The sequence below is a fragment of the Alosa sapidissima genome, chromosome 12, assembly GCF_018492685.1.
Source record: "Alosa sapidissima isolate fAloSap1 chromosome 12, fAloSap1.pri, whole genome shotgun sequence".
Taxonomy (NCBI): domain Eukaryota; kingdom Metazoa; phylum Chordata; class Actinopteri; order Clupeiformes; family Clupeidae; genus Alosa; species Alosa sapidissima.
In genome coordinates, this window is record NC_055968.1 from 1,338,070 (window position 1) to 1,361,793 (window position 23,724).

At 39.7% G+C, this 23,724-nt stretch overlaps 1 protein-coding gene across 4 annotated transcripts in view; it reads left to right on the forward strand.

Annotated features, from left to right (window-relative positions):
* Nucleotides 1–23,724, forward strand: part of aspscr1 (ASPSCR1 tether for SLC2A4, UBX domain containing) — a 101,490-nt gene that overhangs the window by 50,176 nt on the left and 27,590 nt on the right. For all 4 annotated transcript variants that reach the window (XM_042056174.1, XM_042056173.1, XM_042056175.1 and 1 more), the window contains 2 exons: nt 1,083–1,132; nt 10,667–10,718. In XM_042056174.1, coding sequence (XP_041912108.1) covers nt 1,083–1,132; nt 10,667–10,718 — 102 coding nt within the window. The remainder of the gene's footprint in view (nt 1–1,082; nt 1,133–10,666; nt 10,719–23,724) is intronic.

Genomic DNA, 23,724 nt, shown 5'->3' on the forward strand with positions numbered 1-23,724 from the left:
GCAATTTGTACTTTGCACAGTAACTGCTAGTTCCATAAGATTTCCAGTGAGTAGCCTACAAACTTAAGATTTAAACACTGTTCAGGTGAAATAAATGTGAGTAATCGGTCGCATATGTAACTCTTCTTGACTTATACTTGTTACATTTAACGTTCCACCAATGAGATGATTTAAATGAGATGACCGTGTTCACAAATTACATTACATTACTTACAATGTACTTTAGTCTAACTCTAAGGAGAGGGATGTAATATTAAAGTAATAACTTAGTGTTATGTGGTGCAACCTGTTAAATATTAGTCGCACATAAACTACAACGTAACTAAACTAACAAAACTAAGAACTTGGAACTTGTGCAATCGGCTGAGGTGAAGTGGCTGCAGGACTATAGAGCGGACAAGAAATGCAAGAGCAGAGAATAGCTTATGTGATCATGGCCAGTACAAATTACCTTGCAGGCCGCCAATTGAATAGCCCTCGTGTACACCGTTTTACCCATTCTGTGCAGTCTTTTTCCAGCACTCTAAAACAGGACGTCTCAGAGCATTGTTTCTCTCAAGACAGCATAGTTTAATAAATGGCTATAGTTGGATCCACACTTTAATGGGAATAGTATGTGATTCTAAGCCAGTACACTTTGTTAAATGTATCAAATATCTCTTTATGATCCCCTAGCGGTTCATTACGTGTGCACACTGAAAATAAAATCTGTTTTTCCTACACAGCTCTGGTCCTTAAACAGAAAACAAGCACATGCACCCACTCGGACAAATCTATTGCAGCCAATCAGAAATAGGTGGCGTTAATTTGCACTCACAAACCTGTGTAACGCTGAAGGCACTGCTCTATTTATTTAGCTGTTGGAGGAGTTCAACCAACATCCAGTATTGCTAACCCTATCTTTGAGTCTTGTGAAAGTGAAGTTTCCAGTACTTAACAATTGCCATGATCTGCAGGCACATTGCATGTGCATATGCAATATCAATTTCATTTTTTTTCTCTTCAATGTTGTGTCTGAAACGCCAGCAGGATGCCTGAGAACCAAGCTGATAAATCATTTTGACATGTTTTCCTCTTTACAGTCATTACTCCCCCTAAGTCCATTCTGGAGGACTCTACTACACTTTTTCAGGTAAATCTAGAAAGCAGTTCTTATGTAATTTTTGTTTTTCCTTTCTGTCTTTACTGTTAGTTTGGTTGAATGTACAGTTCTTACCGCTACCGTACCGCTGCAACTTGTCTCTGAAACCATTTCATGTCATTGCAAATCTTTGGTGTGAATTGGCCTTTAGGGAGTTCCCTTTGCCTAACAACTTTGATGTACTGATTGAATGACATAAGAGGGTGCTATGGAGTCTCTGGGCTATTCCTGGGGCCAACACTCTGTCCCTGAGTAGAGACTGTGAGGGATGATGTGTGTGCCAATTTTCGCCCATGGGAACCATTGATTTCAGCCTACCTTCCAGGGGTGGCACCCCTTCATTATATAAAATCAGGAGACCTTCGAGTTCATCTATACCAAATATGGAACGGATCTAATGAAACATCTAGGAATGGTAGAGCTAAGACCAGTGAAATACTGTAGCCATTCTTTCCGTTGCGAGGTGAGGGCGCTATGATAGACATGTGTTTTAGGCATGTGAATGTCATTGTTATCATAATATTCAATAACCTGTGAAGTTTCAGCCAAATCAACCAATTGTGACTGACACATTTCCTGCTTATTTGGCGAGATATTTAAGTTCATTGCATCACAATTTTGAAACCCTACAACATATCAACATCATATTGAGATATTTAAATGGATCATATTGCTATTTCAGCACATTACAATATAAAACAATTCTTCACAATTTAACCCTTTGTGAGAGGGGAAGTAGCCAGCAGGTAGAGCAGCAAAAACCAGTGTGTGCTTCTTTTACCAATATATTTTACGATATCTTGTGCATTTCTTATCCAAACAACGTCAAACTTGGCACTGCACTTATTTGTGCCTGTAGCAAGACACCAGCCAAGTTTCAATCAATCTAACGCTTCTAGAGATATGTGAATAACAGACAAACACACACACAGACAGACAGACAGACATTCCTGTCATTAATTGATAGATAGCCCTTTAAAATGGCATACAATATAAGTAATAGTTTTGAGGGCAACACACATCATTTTTAAACAATATCTTCAAAATTCAAAAAACACAAAAATATATTAAGATAGATTAATCTAAGTTTCCCCCAATTTCTGTTGTAGATAGAGAAAAATCTAGAGTGTTAGAGATTCACAATTGTGTCCTTTACTCAGTGAAAAAAATAGAATCAATTTGTCACCTTTTTTAAGTTATGTAAAATGTCCTTCAAAAATTGTGTAAAATGTCCTTTTGGTCCTTTAATGCACCATTCCTTTTCCTCAAACTGCCACAGACACTTCCTAGTAAGCTTCTGTCTCCTATAGTCATGGCGATAATAGGCCTAAACACCAACGCAGTTCTGAACTCCCGGTCGGCTGATTGGCGCTTTAAACGCTGTGGACACCGGCGCCAACATGAGTGCGCCATACTCCACTTTCGACATTCAATTACCGTAAAACTTCAAATTAAAGCTGAGTCCCAAATAGACTCCTGTTTCTTTTACACGCCTGGTGTTGCTACAGGTTTGGATAAATAAAGGCCTCAAATAGAGGCCTGGTCTGTTTTTTAGTTTCAGTTTGTATTTACTCTCCTAAAACCTGCTATATTGCCTGTTTAAGCCAGTTTTATGATGCAGATTGCACACACTAACGTTATGATTAAATGGCATTAATAAAGACTGCGGTGATGAAAGCTAGAGTTCTGACTCCGACATCGTTCAATTCATCCCATTTGTTTCAAATGTGCGCATTAAAATATTTTATGACAAGGATAGGCCGATGGTAAGCTTATACTTGTTTTTATGCTGGCAACAAAACAAAAGGGTTCACAAACGTTATTCTTTTTTTCTAAATGTGTACCACCATGGCGACAAAGAGAAAGAAGTAGGCTGTAATTTGAAATGTAAGCTGACTGTTGTCAAATTTGCCAAACAAAATACGGGAGAAACTATGTTTCATTCTCTCTCATGCTGTTTCATTCGTCCCGACCAGGAGGCAGAATTAAACATTACGCATGTCCCACTTTTGCATAAATAATTCCTGAACAGTTTTGGTCAGGGATGAAAATGCAACTGCAACTGTGTCTTTGACAGAGGACAGATGTAGGTTGCTAGTGACAAAAGCTTAGCTTTCAGTGTGGTACGATCTCTTTGTAAATTACGTTTGATTAAAACGTGTTTCATCTGTCCAAGCTATCCCCACTATTTGGATCTTATCTCACTCAATGAACAACATCTCAACGCTAAATGAATGATAGTCCATAATTGAAGCTTATCATTGGATAGCCTAGTCATATGGGTTGACATTCAGTGTTTTTGAAATAATGAATTTGATAATATTTTCCATCTTTGCAGAGGAAAAGTTTTGTGTGAAGGGAATTAAAGGCCTGTCTCATAGATGCCTTTACTAGCCGGTGCAGTTTGGCGATTTGGGGAAATAAATGCCCGGGGTATTATTTGAAGTTTTATGGTACATTAGATTCCATTGTTCTCAATACAACTCTGCACACCAGCATTGCACTTTGCCACCACCGCTGTGTAAATGATGATACAGTTCTATTTTGTCGGCGCCGCTCCATAAAATCCATTATTCATCCAGTGTTTGCCAGTTTAAAACTTCGGCACTGATATGCATGGCAAGTGACAGTGCACTCATGTCGGCGCCGGTCTTGGCTCAGTTGTCATGGAATAAAAATATCACTGAAGCTCTTCAAACTATAAACTATAATTAAACTATAATCTACGAGCTAAACATGGTTTACACTCCTACACAGTTATACGTGAACTGAACATAGTTAATGGGGATATTATGGACTAGGCTATTTCTGTTTGTTATGCACTTCATTGAAATGTGCTGTAGGCCTAAGCTACATTTTGCTCATGCACTTGTGCATATTTCTCAATATGATAAGTTCCTTATTTTCAGCTGAACTCAAAGATAATAAGTATAGGCTGCATGGAGTATTTTTTGTTTGTTAGGCCTATGCCCTTTATAATGTGTGTACATGTTGTACATGCAATTCTGCTGTTGCATTTATTCCAGTTTATTTCAGCATTTCTGAAGAATACATTGTGCTGCCTCTTTTGATCTTTTGAAATTTTATTTGAAATAATCAAATATGTCTTAAAACTTGACATCTTCATAAAGTAACTTTCTTTGATTTCATTTAATTCCCAATCAAGATACACTGGTACGAATTGCTTTACATTGTTAATATGGACTTCTGGAAAGTTCAGAAATGCAAAATAATAGAATTTTAATCATGTGAAAAAAATCATGTGATTAATCCTGATTAACTATAGAAATTCAGCGATTAGTTGCGATTAAAAAAAAATATAATTTGACAGCTCTAATACCAACACATCTCAGTAACAAGTAGAAGTTTAAAGAGTACAATGTTTTCATTCCCCGATTTCACATCCAATGGTACATATATAACCAAAAAAAAAACATCTAAGCATGATGCATAGCTAAATATGGTATGTCTTACTATACTCTGAAGAGGCTAAATCAATTGTGGGAGTGCCTTGTTCTACTATGAAAACAAGAATAAAAAAGACACTGACACTGAGGTTTATGAAAGGGCAAAAACATGTTTTATTTATAAATGTCCCAAATAATTGTATTTAACCAGGAACAACAACTTCAGTTAAATAACATGAACATAAACAAACATTTACAAACAAGCAGTAACTATTATATCTACAAGAATGACAAGACAACAGTATAACAAAGTAAAAAAAAAAATACTTTAACATGGTTAACAAAACTTTAGTTCACGTATACGTATATTAACAATTAAAACTCTACAAGAAATTCAATGCATTTTACAACCGTGCAATATAAATAATTAGATATTATTACACTTATATGATAATACACTAAAGGCTGTTTTATGCTTCTGCGTCAAATCAACAGGGTAACCCCACAGAGCCCTGTGCGGCGCCGTATACCCCCCTCCAAGCACTTTGCCGTCAAACACCAACAAAAAATTGTAACCCGGCGTTGAGGCGACTAAGACCGCAAGGACTGTGATTGGTCAACTCGCCCTTTGTGTTGATAGTTGTTTTGGATCACGGTCGCGGTACTACATGCAAGGTTAGAATGCTATCCTTTGGTGAATTTAGGAAAAATATACAGTCGCGAGTAAACACAGTGTAATGAAATTAACTCTTATATGTGTAAATCGGACTTTTTTGTTGTAGTAGTGTGACAGAATACATGCTAAGGTAACATGCTAAGGTGTCGCGTCTCGCCTTAAATATTATGTAAATGCACAACTTCTGCGCTATTTCAGTCAGAGATCAGGGCTTGCACTATGCCTAAAACACATGTGCATACTGTAAATCCTCAAATTTACGGGCCGGGATTCTATTTATAAACAAAGGCCCCCAAATAAGCCGGGGTGTTTCGATTTAACTCTATGAAATAAAAAAGCTCTTCTTAATATTTTATATTGTTGGTTGGTTTAATACTTTTGCCAATGAAAAGTCGTCGTCCTACACTGGGTCTCCAACACGTCACTCTCAAGCTACCAGTCGCTTGCCACCCCCTTCTGAGCTTCTCAGAGGCTGAAGCAGTATAGGCTACTAGTCTACATTTACACAATTGTTGCCGCAAGGCATTCCAGTCTACAAATTTAATAAAAAAAGTAAATCATGCATGATTAAAAAAAAAACTCAATTTAGGCTACTGTAGGCCTACGCAATAAGGTTACCATTACAGCACAGCGCACTGAAAGCGGATGCCTTGTCTCACAATAAACAGTGGGTGGAAATCCTGACACTCTTTCAACTACATGAAACTTAACACTGAACCATCAAATGCCCTCCAGATTTCAGTGCCCATCAGTCCCAACATTTAGAAATATAATCAAACAGTCCAAACGTAAATTAAATTAAATCTTCTGCTTTTGATAGCCTACTGGTATGACTCTCCAAATGAAACACATGTCTTATAATAAAAGAGAAGGCAATAAAATTCATGTGAGAAATAAAGGCCTGCCTCGAATACAAGCCTGCCTCAAATAAAGTCCTGTGCTTTGCGCAGCCTAAGTAAATAAAAGACCCTGGCCATAATTTGAGGATTTACAGTCTATCTCCTAAACATTCCTCACCCTTTATCCAGACATGCATGAAAACATTTGAAAACAAAACTCAGCCATAGGTTATTTCGAGATTGATGACTTTCTCTTCAGCATTGTCCTAACCGTTAAAACGAGGCAGATATGATGAGGCATTGCAACAATGTTTACAGAGATACACTGCAAGGTTGCCTGCAAAGATTATGCAGACTCAGTGTTTCCCCTACAGTGTATTTAACAGCGGCGCAGCGCCGCCGCTGGATTTTCAGCGCCGCTGCAACATAATATCACGAGATTCACTTAACACACTGTAAAAGCACAACGGCCAACGTCATCTCGAAATTGTTTTCTGAAAGTCTTGAGTAAGTTAAGTGCATCAAATCCGCACTTAGCCTCTCATTATTCAGGACATATATGCGGCATGATGTGTCAGGTGATTACAAGCCCAAAGACAACTCTGCAGCCCATATGGCTAGCCTACGTTCTGAACATGGTTACATTGTTTAGCTATCCGACTGATGGGGTCTTGCTCCGCCACAGTGTAGCCTATGGTGTCATCGTTCACTTGTAGGTTACACAATAAATAGCCTACTTATAGGCCTGGTGACAATAAAAAATGATATTAGTTATATTTCATCACGAAGCTGTTTGTATGCCGTGAATTCGCTTGTAGCCTATGCCATATGTTAAGCTTGAGCAATTCCTCTGATCCAAAGCCTGCTTTGACACATTGACACTAATGTGAAACATGCATCCTCCTCTCCTAGCCTACATCAAATAAAAGAAACCAATTCATGATTACCGAAATTTATTTAACATGGGGGGGAAAAAGTTTGTTGCGATTTAGCCTACTGTTGTGATGCGGTTCTTTCTGCTGATTGGATTTACGTCCGGTGTCGTCAACTCTGAGAACTCTTGCTCCGGCTGACAATTTTATCCAGAGAGCTGATTTCCCAAAGATGAGCCTCCATCAACATTCAACGACAAATTATTAAAACGTAAGTAATGCAATAGAGTAAACCAATGTGCTACAAGGTGTATGGTCTTAACGTTAATTGTAGCCCAGACTTGTAACGTTAGCGTAGGGCTATATGTAATGTTTGCATGGGAAAGCTAGGCGAACACAGTCTAGGCCTGTTTAAACTTTCTGATAGTTAAAGGAAATATGAGCATATGTTGGCATATACGTATAGCCTAAATTCTGTCCACTTAGCTATAATAGGCTATCACAAACAGACCTTTTCTACGTTTGCGGCATTAGACATAGGAGCCTACATTCTCTTATCAGAAAGACGTGTTCTCATAACTTCAGCGTTCTCTTGACGGTGAGACGAACGGTCGCACTTCAATCAAGTAGCCTAGGTCCTTTTCGAGTTAATTGTGAGTGAGTTGTATGGTAACTGTGGGAGTGTTGTAGAAGAAAAGTGAGTATTTACTTTTTTATACGTGGGTTTGTTGTTTTGGGACTGAGAAATAGACTACAAGGAGAGCATCTGGCTACGTGCATGCGTGTCAGCATTAATGGCCCCCCAACAATTCAATTCAATTACCAAAGAGCCTTAGAGATGTTCTTTGAAAAGCCCAGAAAAATTAAGTGCTCGCAGATTGGGTGTGGCCTTTGCCATTAAGACAAATTTAAATAAATTGTAAATCTTTTTCTGGGTTGTGCCATTTCATTTTTCTTCTATCATTTTTAACCAATAATGTAAAAGAAAGCTGAAAATGTCCACAAAAGAAACACGAAGGTATGATATATAAAAAAAAAAAAATGCGCAACAACCCCCCCCCCAGTAATAGCACCGCTGCTGGAAAAATTGGAGACTGTTACGATTGACTGACACTCGCACACACTTTTAGGCTATAGTCTTTCTATGTGGGCTTAGTTAATGATCAGCCTATAATAATACCACACTTTAATAGTGGTTGTGTAAAGCGGGACATTTTAGTGTTCCGACAGGCTTTTGTCGGGACTTTCTCGGAGGTAGCCTGGCGAGCATTTGCTCTGCTGCCGGATTGTCCCTCCACATCGCCCAAAATGCTTGATTGCACTTTCATATACCACATCAGCATTTTTGTTCAGTGAATCTTTTGTAAATTGCTTTACAGTTACCGTCTGGCCCTTGGCCGCCTTCCATATCACCCAGTTTGTCTTAGCTTGCCGCCATTCACTCCTTCGTCTTCATTAAGATTCCTAGTAGAATTCTCTCTTTTTGGCCTCTTATGTGTCCAGTTACATAGTCTGTCTGTTCTTGGTCTTGGATTTTGTGAAATATATTTCTAAATACGAATGCGACTTATAGTCTGGTGCGACTTATATATGTTTTTTTCCTCTTCATGAGACATTTTTTGACTGATGGGACTCCAGAGCGACTTATAGTCCGGAAAATACGGTATCCCATATTTTAATCACTCTCATAATATTTGCCCTACCACCGGACCCGTCAGTCTCTGCACTGTGGCCCTGTTGCTACCCCCTTGCCCTTCCAGTGAAACCGACTTGAAGTCTCGTATTTTCTACAAATTGTTTTGCTTGCTTTAAGGTGCATGTGCCTATTTAAAACAGCAGCGTAGTTGTGAGAACATGTTGTGATGACCAATCAAGCAAAGTCATGTTAGACTGACCTAGCTTAACACCTGATACATGTGGCGCTTGCTATCTCGGGGTACATAACATTCTGCAAGGACACAATCATTCTCAAAAGACTGTTAAGATGTTTCCCAACAACAAACCCTGGGTAACCCCAGATCTAAAATAATGTATTAACCAAAAAAAGCTGAATGTAGAAATGAGAGGAAATAGAGAAGAGAAAAGGACTGTGCAGAAAAAAACATAAAAAGTATGTTCATGAACTGTAAAGCAGCATATAAACGTAGAAAAGAGAACTTTTTTTGAAAAAACAATACCAAATAGATTTTTTGATCTTAATATAAGATTATCAACACTTGGTTAGATTTAATTTTTTGCAGTGCTTGTCATTAATGCTCTGGATCAGTTGTTCTCAAACTGTGGTACGGGTACCACTGGTGGTATGCGAACTCTCGCTAGTGGTACTCAGGGAGTCTCCAAGGTGTCTTTTCATAAAGACTTGACAACGCAAAACATGTAGTTGAATTGGCCTACGCACCTGTATTTTCATGCCGGTCATAATGGTGGTACTTGGAGAGCCAATTGTTTTCGTGGGTGGTACTCATTGTGAAAAGTTTGAGAACCACTGCTCTGGATAAATTAAAAAGAAGTGTACTTCTGATGAAAATTTACATTACATTACATTTGGCTGATGCATTTTTAAGCAAAGCGACTAACAACATGGTAAACAGTTTAAGCTTTTTAAAGCAATTCTCTCAACAATTCTAGGACAATTTAAAAAAGGTAGAGTACAATAACAATTTAGACAATGTTATAGTGGAAAAGGCACCCGTTTCATATAATGACCCAGGTGCCAATAATAATAGTAATCCTTACAGAAACAATAGGCCTTTGCACCTTCAGTGCAGGTTGCTACGGCATGCAATCCTGGTGCTCTGGCCCTAACTATAAAAATCCTTTTATTGTATGCAAAATGTATGTCTGAGGTGATCTATGAAATGTGTACCAGCATGCTATCTAAACTCAGGATGTTTGAAAGTTAGAAACTACCCTGGCGATATGTTGTCAGAGAAACAAACAAAGCAATGGGGCTGATAGGATGTGTGTGTGTGTGTGTGAATGGGGGCTATTGAGTTGTGCATGCCGCTACACCCTTCGATCATGTGGTGCATATACGTGAGTGTACCTGTACCTGTATTCTAGGGAGTTTTTCCTCGCCCCTGTTACCCATGGGCCTCTCTCTTGCTTTTCTTTTCTTCCTTTCTTCCCTTCTTTCTCTGATTGCCTACATTCTGTAAAGCGCCATGATACATGTGTTATGTTTTGGCGCTCTATAAGCACAATAAATTGAATTTAATTGAATTGGAACAAAATGTAATTTATTGCTATTTGTTACATGTTTTTTTACTTATTGAGCGATGTTTTGATTTTTAAAATGTTGTATTTGTATTTGTTCTTCCTGTGGGACTGCAGATGTAAATTAGCCCAAGGCTTACTCTGGAGCAATGCATCAAATGGTTGCATTTTTGATTTAATTGCACACTGTCCCTTACAAATAAAATTAGTTAAAGCAGGGGTGTAGACAAAAGCTGTCCATTTACTGTTAACCCATTAAACTTGCTTTATTATTTAGGCAAAGGTGGCTGTAGCCTGATAAATAATTACCCCGATGGCTCTAATATTTGGGATTTCTCTACAATATTGTATCTTCTTCTGCCAGGAATAAGGCAGAGAAGTAGTCACAAGCTTTTTAACGCCACTGTGCAATTGAGTGTATGTGATCAGTATACTAAAGTGACTGTGTGTCTAGAGTAGACAGTTGTTTTACTACTCAGGAGGCTGTTTTAAACCTTTTGTTTTTGCTCTCCTAGGCAAACCTCTTTCCAGCTGCTCTCATATACTTTGGCTCAGATGTCAAGACAGGTTTGTGAATGGCATGCTGATTTTTTTTTTCTCTTTTAATCTTGTGAATCTTTAATCTTGTGCATTTATTCATCTAGTTGACACTTTTATCCAAAGTAACGTATTGGCCCGAATATAAGACGACCCTGAATAAGTCGACCCCCCTTTTCAGGACTGATTTTTTGAGAAATAAATAAAATAGAAGCAGCTTTTTGTAGACCAAATCTTGTTTTATATAGAAATTGACTTTTTTAAATGCTGGTGATACATTGGATGAATTAATTTAGACCAGGCATCACCAAATGGCGGACCGCGGTCCGAGTCCGGACCGTGACGTGATCCTATCCGGACCCAGACCATAATAGCCTAATTTAGATTTTCACGTAAGATTTCAAAGTTGCGCTAAATGTTTCGTTGGTTAGGATAACAGCATTTACTTCAGGAGCTTCAGGAACCATCATTTCGCTTGCTGCTACTACTAGCCAGTGAAATCTGTGAATTCTGATAAAGTCAAGTCAGTGAGTAAAGTAGCCTACTATGGAGAAGAGACTGATAGCCTGAAACTATGGAGCTAAATTTGTCTCAATAATATTTGTATATGCGCAGAGGGGGATCCACAAATATTTCTTGATTTACATGTGTTTTTTTTATATCTACAAATAAAAAAATCATATTTGTAACTCGTATATTGATTTTTACAAATATAGATGTGCATTTGAAAATAAAATGCCATTTGTAAAACCGAAAATTTCATTTGTGAAATGTGAGTCTGCATTTGTGGATCACCAGCACACGCATTCTTCGCTTTCCAAAGTTACGTGTTTTTGAGACGTTCTTCACATGAAAGTCATACAAATCCAGACGTAAATAGGCCTACTTTAATTCACTGGCACACAGAAATCGCAATCCAGTAGATGGCGACATCCACAAATATTTCTTGACTTGCATCCGTGTTTTGACATCCACAAATCTACTTTTGCTTGAGGAAATTTTCCGTAACTGGACCTCGCTGAAGATTAATTGAATACCCCTGATTTAGACTGTTGTTTTTAATGTGTTTTATGTTAATGAATGACTTAGTATTTTTATAATGCCATGAAAGTGCAAAAGATAAACTGTCGTATTATCAATTACAACCAATTACAAAAGAAAGGCTACCAATTACAAAAGAAAAGAAACATAGCCATTTTCAATAGGACGAAGCATTGTGAACTTTGTTTACAGTTTATTAAAAAAGATATAGTTTAGAAAGACAGTACTGTTCATGTATAAATTCACATGACAGCTCACGTTGCACTACGTCGGACTGGTTGAATGCCGTGCAATGTGAGCTGAACTGTCACGTGACTTTTTCCAAGATGGTGCCCGCCTACATTGCCTGTATACGTGAACGGTACTGTTTTTCTAAACTATATCTTTTTAAATAAACTGTCTGTACACTTACAAAGCTTCAGTTTACATGTAGGGACACTCATTATGTTACCATCGAAGTGTGGTGCTATTTTGAGCCTTGTTAGTGGTATAGAAATAGCGATTTCTTTTTACTTTACTCTGTGCCCTTAAGACTAGCGGCATATGCTAATTAGCGGTTTGCAATAAAACTGGTCACATTTGATTAGCATGAAAACATATCCCAGAGAACAGTTGAACTCGGTATTATTATGTGTTATTAACCCCTAGGTTCATTTTGCGCCGGAATCATCCTTTAACCATACGCAGCTAACTGGACAGTTTTAAAAAACAAGCAGTTTCAACACTGGCAGATGTTGGCATGTCAAAAAACACTAATATTTGATCAGCATTGCTCATCTGATCCACGGGGTGTGAGTGAGTTGTCCTTAAGTTGATCACATAGGCTACCGCTTCCCACAAAGTCTGAGGACAAGCGCTGGGCAGGACTTTTGTGACGCAATGACAGTCCATTGCAATGCATCATTAAGACTAGTTTTGAAGTCGGTGGGTGTGTTTAGCAAGGGGGCAGGCGAATTCCCGGAAGTAGAAGCATCGATGTAGCGGTGGTCATCAACTCTCTGCTAACCCCATAGAATGCCCATTCATTTAGGATTTTTTTGAACTCCCACAACTTCATATAACATATATCCTGTGCCGATATTGTAGCTTCTGTGTTATCTACATAAACAATAAAAGGCAAAACAAGACTCAACTACCTCGTACGTAACGTTAGGTTCCCGTAAGAAGAATGTTTAGCATGTCCGGTTGAAGGGAAGCTAACGCATCGAAGGGAGATAACCGTATTGTTTGGATAAGAAGCGTAGTCCAGCCAGCATGGAAACTCGTGAACAAAGCTATGTAGCCTACAATAGCATTGTATGTTAAGGTAAAGCATAGAGGCAAGTAAACCTAATGAAAAACAGTAGTTTTACCGTTAGGTAGTCTAACGATAATCATTTCAGAGGTTTTCGATGGATTGACCGTAGGTCAGAAAAGTGAAAAGAAGATAGCTTCAAGGCTATAACTTTTTTGTTTTGTTTTACCATGACTGTTTTTGAAGATGATCATGTGTGGTAGTTTCAACATTAACACAAATTGATATCACTTGTGAGGATGATATTAATAATAATAATAATAAATAAAATAATAAATAAATGTTTAACTTTGATGACTTTGAAGGCGAAGGAAGTGTGAGAAGAATTTCTGTGTACTGTATCTATCATATGAGTTACAAGATTCAGTTTGATGCTAACGTCACAAAGTTAAGTGCGAGTCTGCGCTGTACTGGGGGGACCAACTGAAAAATCGTTCAATTTGACTCGGTGCCCTCCCATTGAGAACGACGGAGTCTGTTCGTCCATTTCTTTTACTGTCTATGGTGTTTAGCTCTTTAGCGATCTCAGTTTTTCTAGGCTCGCCATTGCGTTAATCACCATATGATTTTAAAATTGCTCCTAATCATACAGCTCCTCAATTGTTGGTTAATTTGATCTAGCCTACTTTTGAACCACTTTGTTCGAGATGATCTCTCTCTCTCCATTATTCAGACTTGTTAATGCCACTTTTGGCTCACTTATTTCAAAACACTTGTTACAAATCGATACGGTGCCATCTACAGGTTTTCCCTTTTTTTTTGTTTAGGCCCCGAATATAAGACGACCACACTTTTTCCGACATATTTTGAGAAAGAAAACCTTGTCTTATATTCGAGCCAATACGGTAACTAACAAACTGACACCATGGTTGAATTACTCGCGAACCCGTGATCGCATACTGCAGATATGGCAAGCATATCAGATGAAAGAGGAGACACAGAGCTATCCATTGGTATAGCTCATTCTGGGTTATAAAAACAGACAAAGTAACTGCAAAATAATAATGTCATGTAGAACAACCAACGCTGCACACCCATTACTCTCGTTTGAATTATTCGCGAACCCGCATGTCAGATGAAAGAGGAGACACAGAGCTATCATTTAATACCAAGTACATCCTTCTGGGTTATAAAACAGACGAAGTGACAGCAAAATAATAACTTCATATACTGTAGCTCGACTTACCCCACGTTTTTGTGTGTTTTTGTTGCAAAGCATGTTCATAATCCAACGCTATCATGTGGAAGCATGTTCATAATCCGGTTTTGAGATCCTAGCAAATTCCTGCATGGCATCCTATTCAAGGCTCACAATGCATCCCAATTAGTTTGACAAAGAAACACTTTTTTGCTTTTACTTACAGTAAAAAGTTGTTGTAGAGAATCATCATGAGTGCACACACACAGGCTAACAGGCAAACTCAGTTTAAGTAAGGTCAGATCAGTTTGTGTCAGATATGGAGCGCAGAAAGGTAATTTTTCATCACTAAATAAAAAATGGGATTTATTTTTGTAAGGCGCACACCACATATGTGTAAATTGCTCAGCCCCAAAGTCCCCCTCCACCATGGTTCTTATATTGCCTGATTCAGGACAGTATGGCCTACACATACATGAAAGTCATGTCCAGCTGACAGCTTGCTGTGGTGATATGCATTTCAAAATGTAAGAATGAAAAATATAGCATGTGTAAATGGCACTTACAATGACCAGGATAAATGCTTATAACTAAAGGTAGTGAGAATGGCCAAAAATAGAGTAGGGCTAAATAAAAAATGGCATTTATTTCTGTAAGGCACACACCACATATTTCTCACATTTTCTCAGCCCCAGAGAATCCCTCCACCATGGCAATGATATTGCCAGATTTAGGACAGTCTGCCCTACACACACATGAAGGGCAAGTCGAGCTGCGAGCTTGCAGTGGTGAGATACACATCAAAATATAAGATTTTTTATAATACTCCTTTTGTATTTTTTCGAAAATCAAATCAATGCAAGTAGTAAAACATGTAATTGTGGCAGATCTGGGTAGCCTATACATACTAAAACATTATATAGCATGTGTGTATGGCACTTACAATCATCAGATTGTCCAATTATAGGCCTAATCCTCTGTTGTTGTGTGTCCTGTCATGTTTGGTAAGTTAAAAAAATCCTCCAATTCTGTTTAATCCTCCTCCTCAGTTTCCTCCTCCTCTTCATCTCTCCCTGTAATCTCCTCATCACTCGCACCAGCCTCTATAACAAGTTCATTATTGTACAATTCCTCTTCGTCCTCCTCATGTTGCGCTGCTTGTCTGTTCTCTTCCTCGTGCAGGCGGGCAGCAGTCAGGGCCTGTCCAGCAGCACAGGGCTGTAAAGAACGATACATTAATTTAGTTTGGCCGTTATTGCAAGGCGCTGGCCACCCAAAAATTCAACATGGCGGCCATTTTTTCAAGATGGCCGCTATTTCTGTCAAATGTCATTATGTCAATCGTTCAAACAGTGATGTAGGCATAACATTTTGTTGTGCTTACATGTGCTTGTCCCGCAAAAATTCAAGATGGCAACCATTTTTCAAGATGGCCTCCATTTCTCTTGAATCCTTACATACATTTTTCAAATGGTGATGATGGATATAGTTAGATAGCCGCACCTGAATTGACAGGTTGTGCCAGCACGGGAGAGCCGAGCCAAGGGTAAGCGTGGCAATACATGACTTGTTCATGTATGCTTACCTGGAAGTACAGATCACACGGGACTTAAATGGCACTAAATGAATGATCTGGCTAGGTGTAGGTGACCCGAACCTAGTTGTATCCCATACTTGAATGTGTACTATGTCTATGATTGAGGTGGTAAAAGGATAACCCCTCTGCCTTAATCAGACAACAATCCCCCAAAACGACAAATGAAAATCCCATGTCAGCCAAGAGATCAACTGATTGAATGAAATGTTGGCCACAAAGGAACCCCTCCTATCACCACCTACCCATCATGTTTCTCAACATGATGGCTATAAAATGATTGCCACCAACATTCCACTCTTTCACAATAGTGACCTGGAGATCCTTGAGAAGTTTGTGGTCCTGCTGTATGATCGATCAAGCACAGCTGTCAGTGTACAGTGGGCATCGCTTTCAAATGGCCATTTCAGTCGCGCATTACGAGGCGTGAAGCTGCGTGAAGCTTTAGTACCACTTTCAGCCACTGTGCGTCGCTCTGCCACTGTACATCGCTCTGTCAGTAGCCTGACTGCCGCCCCTTCTGAAAAAGCAGGAGGCTAGGCTACCTTTAAATGTAATTGTTACCGAGAGGAATCCCAGCCTACGAATTCAATAACAAAATAAATCGTAATTAAACATTACCTTGATTAAGGCTACTTGGGTATGGCTTAAGGCTTGACTACACGGTGGTAGCGAAAATCGAAATCTGCTTTTGATAGCCTACCGGTGCCGCTCCACAAAACGAAAAAATATCTTAATTTGCTGTCTATGTTATTGTCAGTGTTGGGGGTAACGCAACTACGCAAATCAAAACAGTGTCTTAATTTGCCCTACTTATTGACTGCAATGTTGACTGCTTGACATGTCATTTTTATTTTTCTGTTACAATAAACAAATACATCTGCTTTATGCTGCAGAATTACATTCATATTTGGCTGACTGCAGACGCGCCACTTCCCTCCCCATATTCCAAGATTAAGATAGTAGCCTATACAAAAATCACTTCATACTATCATAAAAAATCGTTAAAACGAATAGCTATTTGCAATTTGACAAAACACTGGTCCTCATTTTACGAATGCGAGGACGATATGAGCCTGTTGCATTTAGTTAGATGTCCGAGTCACGCATAATGTTTGAAAACCACTGGTTCGTAATCACAATAATTTAACACATGACAGTTGGATAGCCTACTTCATCATGTCCCCATGCCTACATTTTTGTGAGTAGCATAGAGATTGTTAAAAACAATAAAGTATGGCTAAAGTATTCCGTTTGGGACATCGAAAACTTGTATTTTTAATAGACTACCGTCGAAGATGCTGACTTGCAAAAGCCTCGGGATAACACGTTATCTCCACCATCATCAGTCATGCCCCTTGATCAAAGTGGGGAATGAAATAAAAGTTTGAGAACCACTGGCTTAACAAGTTAACTGCAGTCCAGAACACAGAATCTGTTGCAATATTCTGATGATCGGCGATGATATCGGCAAATGTTTGTTTTCCAAAGAAGAATTTCACTTCACCATGCACTTTCGACAATGAATAGCTCATTACACTTGTTACTGTTAAACGTAGGCCTACCTGGTATCATTACAAACATTATTCTGTGTCCTAAAACTGGCATATGTTATGGCATTGTGTCATGTAAGTTCGTTGCAAAATCTAGAGAAATGTGTGAGGTGGTCAGCGGGGGACAATTGAGACACACATTGGATTGTGTTATTACTTGAACATTCCACATCCACAGCTGTGGTAGGCCTATCAGGGGCAGGAGGATTACTGTTAGCGCAGGCTTTATATAAAATTCTTCAACAGAAGGCCTCGAATGTTGTCTTGTTTGTGGAGCGCTTTGCTTCGCTTCTGTAATCTCGGCTTCATTGAAAATGAGGGCTTCCCTCAATGATCCTCCGAGAATAAATAAAGGTTGAATGAATGAATGAATGAATGAATGCAGGCTTGCCCAAAATAAAGTCCTGTGGTTTGCGCAGCCTATACAGTAAATAACAGACCCGCCAGAATGTGCGTTATGATGCTTTTTTACGAGCAAGATGTTTTTGGTACCCTACGCACACTGCATGTTCTTAAATAACAATGATCATCAGTAATATTCGACCATTAATTTGGGTAAATGGGCAAGCGTGACCACCTTGATTGGCTGATGATTGTAACGCGGGCATGATTCCAAACACCTCCCTTACGATGATGAGTGACAGGTGACAGGTCTCAGAATGTATGCGCTACACAAGGACGGAAGATGATGAATAACTGGGGCCGTAGGGTATTCACAAAGGCTTTTATCTTACCACTAGGAGTAGGCTACTCCTAAATCGCACTTAAAGATTTTAGCTTGGAGTTTTCTCTAAAAAGTTATTCACAAAACCTTTCAGACAACTTCTAAACTAGGAGTGAGTCTTCGTGGCTATGGATAACGTCATTACTCATGCACGAGCTTGACTGAAGTGACCACCTTGATTGGCTGACGATTGTAACGCGGGAATACCAAACACCTCTCTTCCGATGATGAGTGACAGGTGACGGGTCGGAGAATGCGTGCACTACACAAGTAGTGCGAAGGACAGAAGATGATTAATAACTGAATAAAAAGGCCTAGCCTAAATGAATAAAGAGTAAGGCAAACAAATAGCCTAGTAGCCTAATGAAACATAGGCCTATGGATTGATGCAGTAGCCTACCTTTGCAACATTATTAAATTAATCTGTCACCATATGCCTAGGATACGTTTGCAAAGAGGGGAACATTTTAATTTGATTCACAATGAAACGTTACATTTCATTTACATGTTAACAATGAGTAGTTTTGGTTGTTGTTGGTGGAGTTATTGCATCCCTTTTATGAATGCAAAATTGTTCCCTCGCTATTGGAAGCTCCTGTTGCGCATAGGTTACGCATTTCAAAACATCGCAACGTAAAATGCCACAAAAAAGCTGTTTATGAATAGGTCTTAGTGAGTTAGGAGTCCTCTCGACTTAAGCTGTCCCAGACTTAGGTGCTACTTTTAGGTCTAAAATGCTTTGTGAATTACTTTTTGTGAAAAAATTAGGAGTCCCTAAAGTTAGGAGTGACACGCCCATTATTTTTAGGAGTTGCTCCTAAATTCGCCAGTTAGGAACTTTTAGCCTTAAAATTCTTTGTGAATACGGCCCCTGAATAAAAAGGCCTAGCCTAAATGAATCAAGGCAAAACAAATAGCCTAGTAGCCTAATGAAACATACGGATTGATGTAGTATCTTTGTAACATTATTAAATTATTCTGTTACCATGCCTACGTTTGCAAAAGAGAACATTTTAATTTGATTCACAATAATGTTACATTTAATTTACATGTTGACAATGATTAGCCTAATTTTGGTTGTTGTTGGTGGCGTTATTGCATGTTAGTTATGCCTACAATGCAAAATTGCTTCCTCATGATTGGAGGCTCCTGTAGCTGCATAGGATTTCAAAACACGGCAAAATGCCACATGTTTGTGAATAGGTCTGTGAGTAAGGAGTCCTCTTGACTTCTTTTAAGCTGTCAGAGGTGGGAAGGTGTGATTTGTTGGGGGCAGGGCCGGATTAACTGGGCACAAATGTCTGATGGCCCCCCTTCCCCCCAGCCAACGTGAATCAGGTGGTTAGTTAATAGGCCTATCGTGAAGATTTTTCCTGCCATCTAAGGCACGAGCGCATCTGTGAGGCCAAGCCTCACCAAGTAGCTCGTTTGTTTACAACTAACATTCCATTTAATTAAACTGCTTTATAGGCTATGCCGAAATAGTTTTCAACATTTTGAATATTAGTGTCGGGTGAATTGAAATGTTCTCAAAGTAGCCTTATGGCTGAAAGCTGCTTGGGATCCCCCCCGTCAAGCAATATAACCATAAAAACGCGCTTCCTGCACTCATTGTTTCAAAAGGAGTAATTTTGCCTTTGTCAGAACTGTGGATGGCACGGCACGGTATGCCCAATGAAAATAAATTAACGCAACGTAACACAACACAGACCCCGCTTCTCTCGCGTCAGTCACTGACATGAATGAAACACAGAACCCGCTTCTCTCACATCAGTCACTGACAGTAACCTAGAATACATGCATGGGGAAAAACACTTCCCCATGACAAAGACATCGTAAAACACTGAAAGTTATTATTTTGTCACTAGCAACATACATCTGTCCTTTGTCAAATGTATTATGTTCCAAGTAGCCTATGCGTAATTCTGCTACATAAAGTTGAACAAATACATTTGCTTATTTCACAGAAAAATATAAATATCCAGTTAGGGTCTACAGTGCAGAGTTGGTAAGTTATGGTAGGCCAACTTACAGAGAAACAGGGGAAATTCTTTCTCTTGTAGCTGAGTAGCCTCAGGTGCGCACGTAGACATAAGGCCGAACATGCAAGCGCCAATGAATCGTGCTCTCACGACAATCACGCCATTAAACTTAAATAGGTTAACATCACTCTAAGTTCGCCTTCAAGCAAGGAAAACGATGATTTGAAGACATCTGTTTCGTTGGAAGGGCAAGGGGTAGCAACAGGGCAACACAGAGACAGGCCCGATGGCAGGGCTGTTATGAGAGTATTAAAATATGGGATATTCTACGGGAAAACATTTAAAACGGCAAGACAGCGGGGGAAAGTTAAAATACGTGGTAAACACAGAAAAAGTTGGCATGCATTGTTTCGGTCCCCGTGCACAGGGATTATTTGTCATATTATTAATCACATATGATTATTTGTGAAATTGTGCAAACAGGCGCAACACATTTGAAAAGGAAGGACTGGTAGCATGCAAGCTGATTTAAGAACGTTATCACAGTGTGTGGCTGTGGCGCGGGCGGAAGACAGCGACAATTGGCAGGGGAGGGTCATGTCTTTTTTAACAATTCTGTCGGATGGTCATTGAACAATTTCTAGCAGGCAAGAGAGGGTCATGCAACTTTTGACTGAAGCACTCAAAATTCCTCCGGTGGCCCCTTCAATAAATAACGAACAGTCCCTAGATTGCTGCTGGGCTATATGTCTTGGTTCATGTCCGTTAACAACTCATTGCCGTCAAACGCATAGCCTATCTCGCGGTTGCATCCATTACAAACAAACATGCAATGTGAACGTCTGGGATTGGGGAGAGCACTAAATGCTCTACTGAATAAGCACGAAGTCAAACCTTTAAATGAAAAACACTCTTTAATAATAAAAAAAAAAAAAACGCAAATGAAGTAAACTTGTGACCATCAAAAATCGTTTATCGCCTGTAACTCCGTGATAACAGGACGTAACAGGAAGGCATTTGGCTGAGCAACGGAGGTTAATATGCTCTATATTTTGTCCAAATGATGTCTGTCTATCATCGTTGCACTCGGAGAAAACCAGAATGTTTTATTTGGCTGCAAACGGGATTCACTCGCAGTTAACCAAATATTTCTTTATTAGGGCAGGGCAGGCATATTTCTGGCTATTAAATTATTTCTAAACCAGTCTGCTAAAGTCTGTAGTGAAGTCTGTGTAGGGTTTTCCAGGCTCCATTTCTTTTTACGAGACACCCTGCTCACTTGAGCCATCTACCGGTTTTTTGGGTTGTTGCAGCGTCTCACTGGAAAAATACAAATTAAAGTCGCGTGATACCGCGTGATCCCACGCGCGGACCCCGAGTGAAGCTGGCCAAGTCGAAGCACTGCCTACTTTAGATGAGGCTAGACTTGACATGTTTGCCCGAAAGCAGAGGCCATATGAAGCCTTTCCTCCAACATGGGCAGCTCTGCTTCAACACACTAAACGTGCTGCATATCAGGCAGGCTGCATATGGGGTCAAGCAACCCAGTGTCAGTCAGAAGCAGAGTCCTGCTGACTGGAGATGAAAAAAGCTTGGTGAACAATGGGGGGTCTTCTGGACAGCAAATGCACCAATTGCACAAAGTTGTGAACAGCTAGCCAAGTGTGGCTGCAAATCAGAGTGCCGTGGAGGATGCAAATGTTTTAGATTGGGTTTCACATGCACAGAACTGTGCAATTGCAAATGTGAATAAAAAAGTAAGTTTACAGTGGGCGAGAGCCGATTTCCTGATTCTGGACCATGATGTATATGAACACCTTCCTGGATATGTTGCCCCCAATACAACACTTGCTGACTGCCAAGCAGGGAGGCATTGGCTACCATACCAGTCTTTGTTATGACTCGACAGGGCACAACCTCTCAAGATCAGGCTGGACACTCTAACCACAAGGCCTTTGAGCTGGTAAAAATGTGAATTTATGTTATTTTTTCAATCCTTCCTTTTAACTCGGTCCCAACAGAGTACACTATTAAAGCAACACTCACTTTGAAAAATGCCTTGAATTTTTGCAATTGCCTTTTTCTAAAAGTGTGGCCGTTAGAAAATTTTGCTAAAGCATGTTTGCATCAGTGTACATACTACCGAAATGACGGCCATCTTGGAAAAGGCCTCCATCTTGAATTTTTTATTGGCCATCCAGTTTTTTTCAAAAAGTGGCCTTAACAGAATATTTGTGGCATATTTTCTGTATCACTTTTTGGAAACAGTGGCAATGAACATAGGACAGGAATGGCAGCCATCTTGAAAAATGGTTTCCATCCTGAATTTTTGAGTGACACATACCTTTTCCCAAAAGAGTGTCCCTTGAAGAGTATTTCTGCCTAATTTTATGCTTGCATCACCATTTGAACAATTGAAATGATTAATATTCGACAGGAATGGTGGCCATCTTTAAAAATGGCGGCCATCTTGAATTTTTGAGGGACAAGCATTTTTTCCCATTAACTTTAACTTTAGAGAGTATTTGTATCAAATGATATGCTTAAATCACTGTTTGAATAATTGATATAATAAGCATTGAATAGCAATGGCGGCCATCTTGAAAGGTGTCTGCAAAGTCCCATAACCATAACTTAGTGCGGCCTCCTGGGATCACCGCGGTTGTGATATTGTAGGGCCTCAATTTCTGTTTGGTAGAGGTGCTGATGTGACAGTGGTAGGCATTCCACACCACACACCAGCAGGCGCGCTTGAAAACTGAATTTGCCTACCGCTGATCTGAGCCATGCTGTGGTCAAGTCAAAGTCAAAGTCAGCTTTATTGTCAATTTCTTCACATGTTCCAGACATACAAAGAGATCGAAATTACGTTTCTCTCTATCCCACGGTGAAGACAAGACATATTTTACCAATTTAAGTCCACAGACAAACATAACATTCAAGTAAACAAAAAAGTAAGTAAATAAGAGGGCACATATAATAATGAAAAAAATAAGAGCAGCAAAATTTGGTTTAAATTGTGCATAGACAGTCAATAAAATACTAGTGCAAAGTCAGGCCAATAAAAGGCTTGGGTAGTTCTGTTTGACCTAAGTAAGAAAGAAAGTGACATAGTGGTGCAAGTTATGTAAGAGCAGCAGAAGTGTTGTGTTTTCAGGACAACAACAACAAGTTGTAAAGTGTACAAGTGTGCAAGTGTGCAAGTGGAGTAGTGCACGCGGCCATTTTGGGTCCAATGTCCAGGATGTTATGTAGCTGAGGGTGGAGGGGGGAGAGGAGGGAGAGAGTTCAGCATCCTTACAGCTTGGTGTATGAAGCTGTTGGTGAGTCTGGTAGTGCGGGAGCGCAGGCTTCTGTACCTCTTCCCAGAGGGCAGTAGATCGAACAGATTGTGAGCGGGGTGACTTGCATCACTCACAATTTTGGTCGCCTTGCGGGTGAGGTGGGTGGTGTAAATGTCCTTCAGGGAGGGGAGTGAAGCACCAATAATCCTTCCAGCTGTGTTCACTATGCGCTGCAGGGCTTTCCTGTTGTATTCAGTGCAGCTTCCGCCCCACACAGCGATACAGCTGGAGAGGATGCTCTCAATGGTGCCTCGGTAGAATGTGGTCATGATGGCTGGTGGAGCACTTGCTCGCCTGAGTTTCCGCAGGAAGTACAGGCGGCGCTGAGCTCTCTTCGCCAGTGATGCAGTGTTGGTGGTCCAGGAG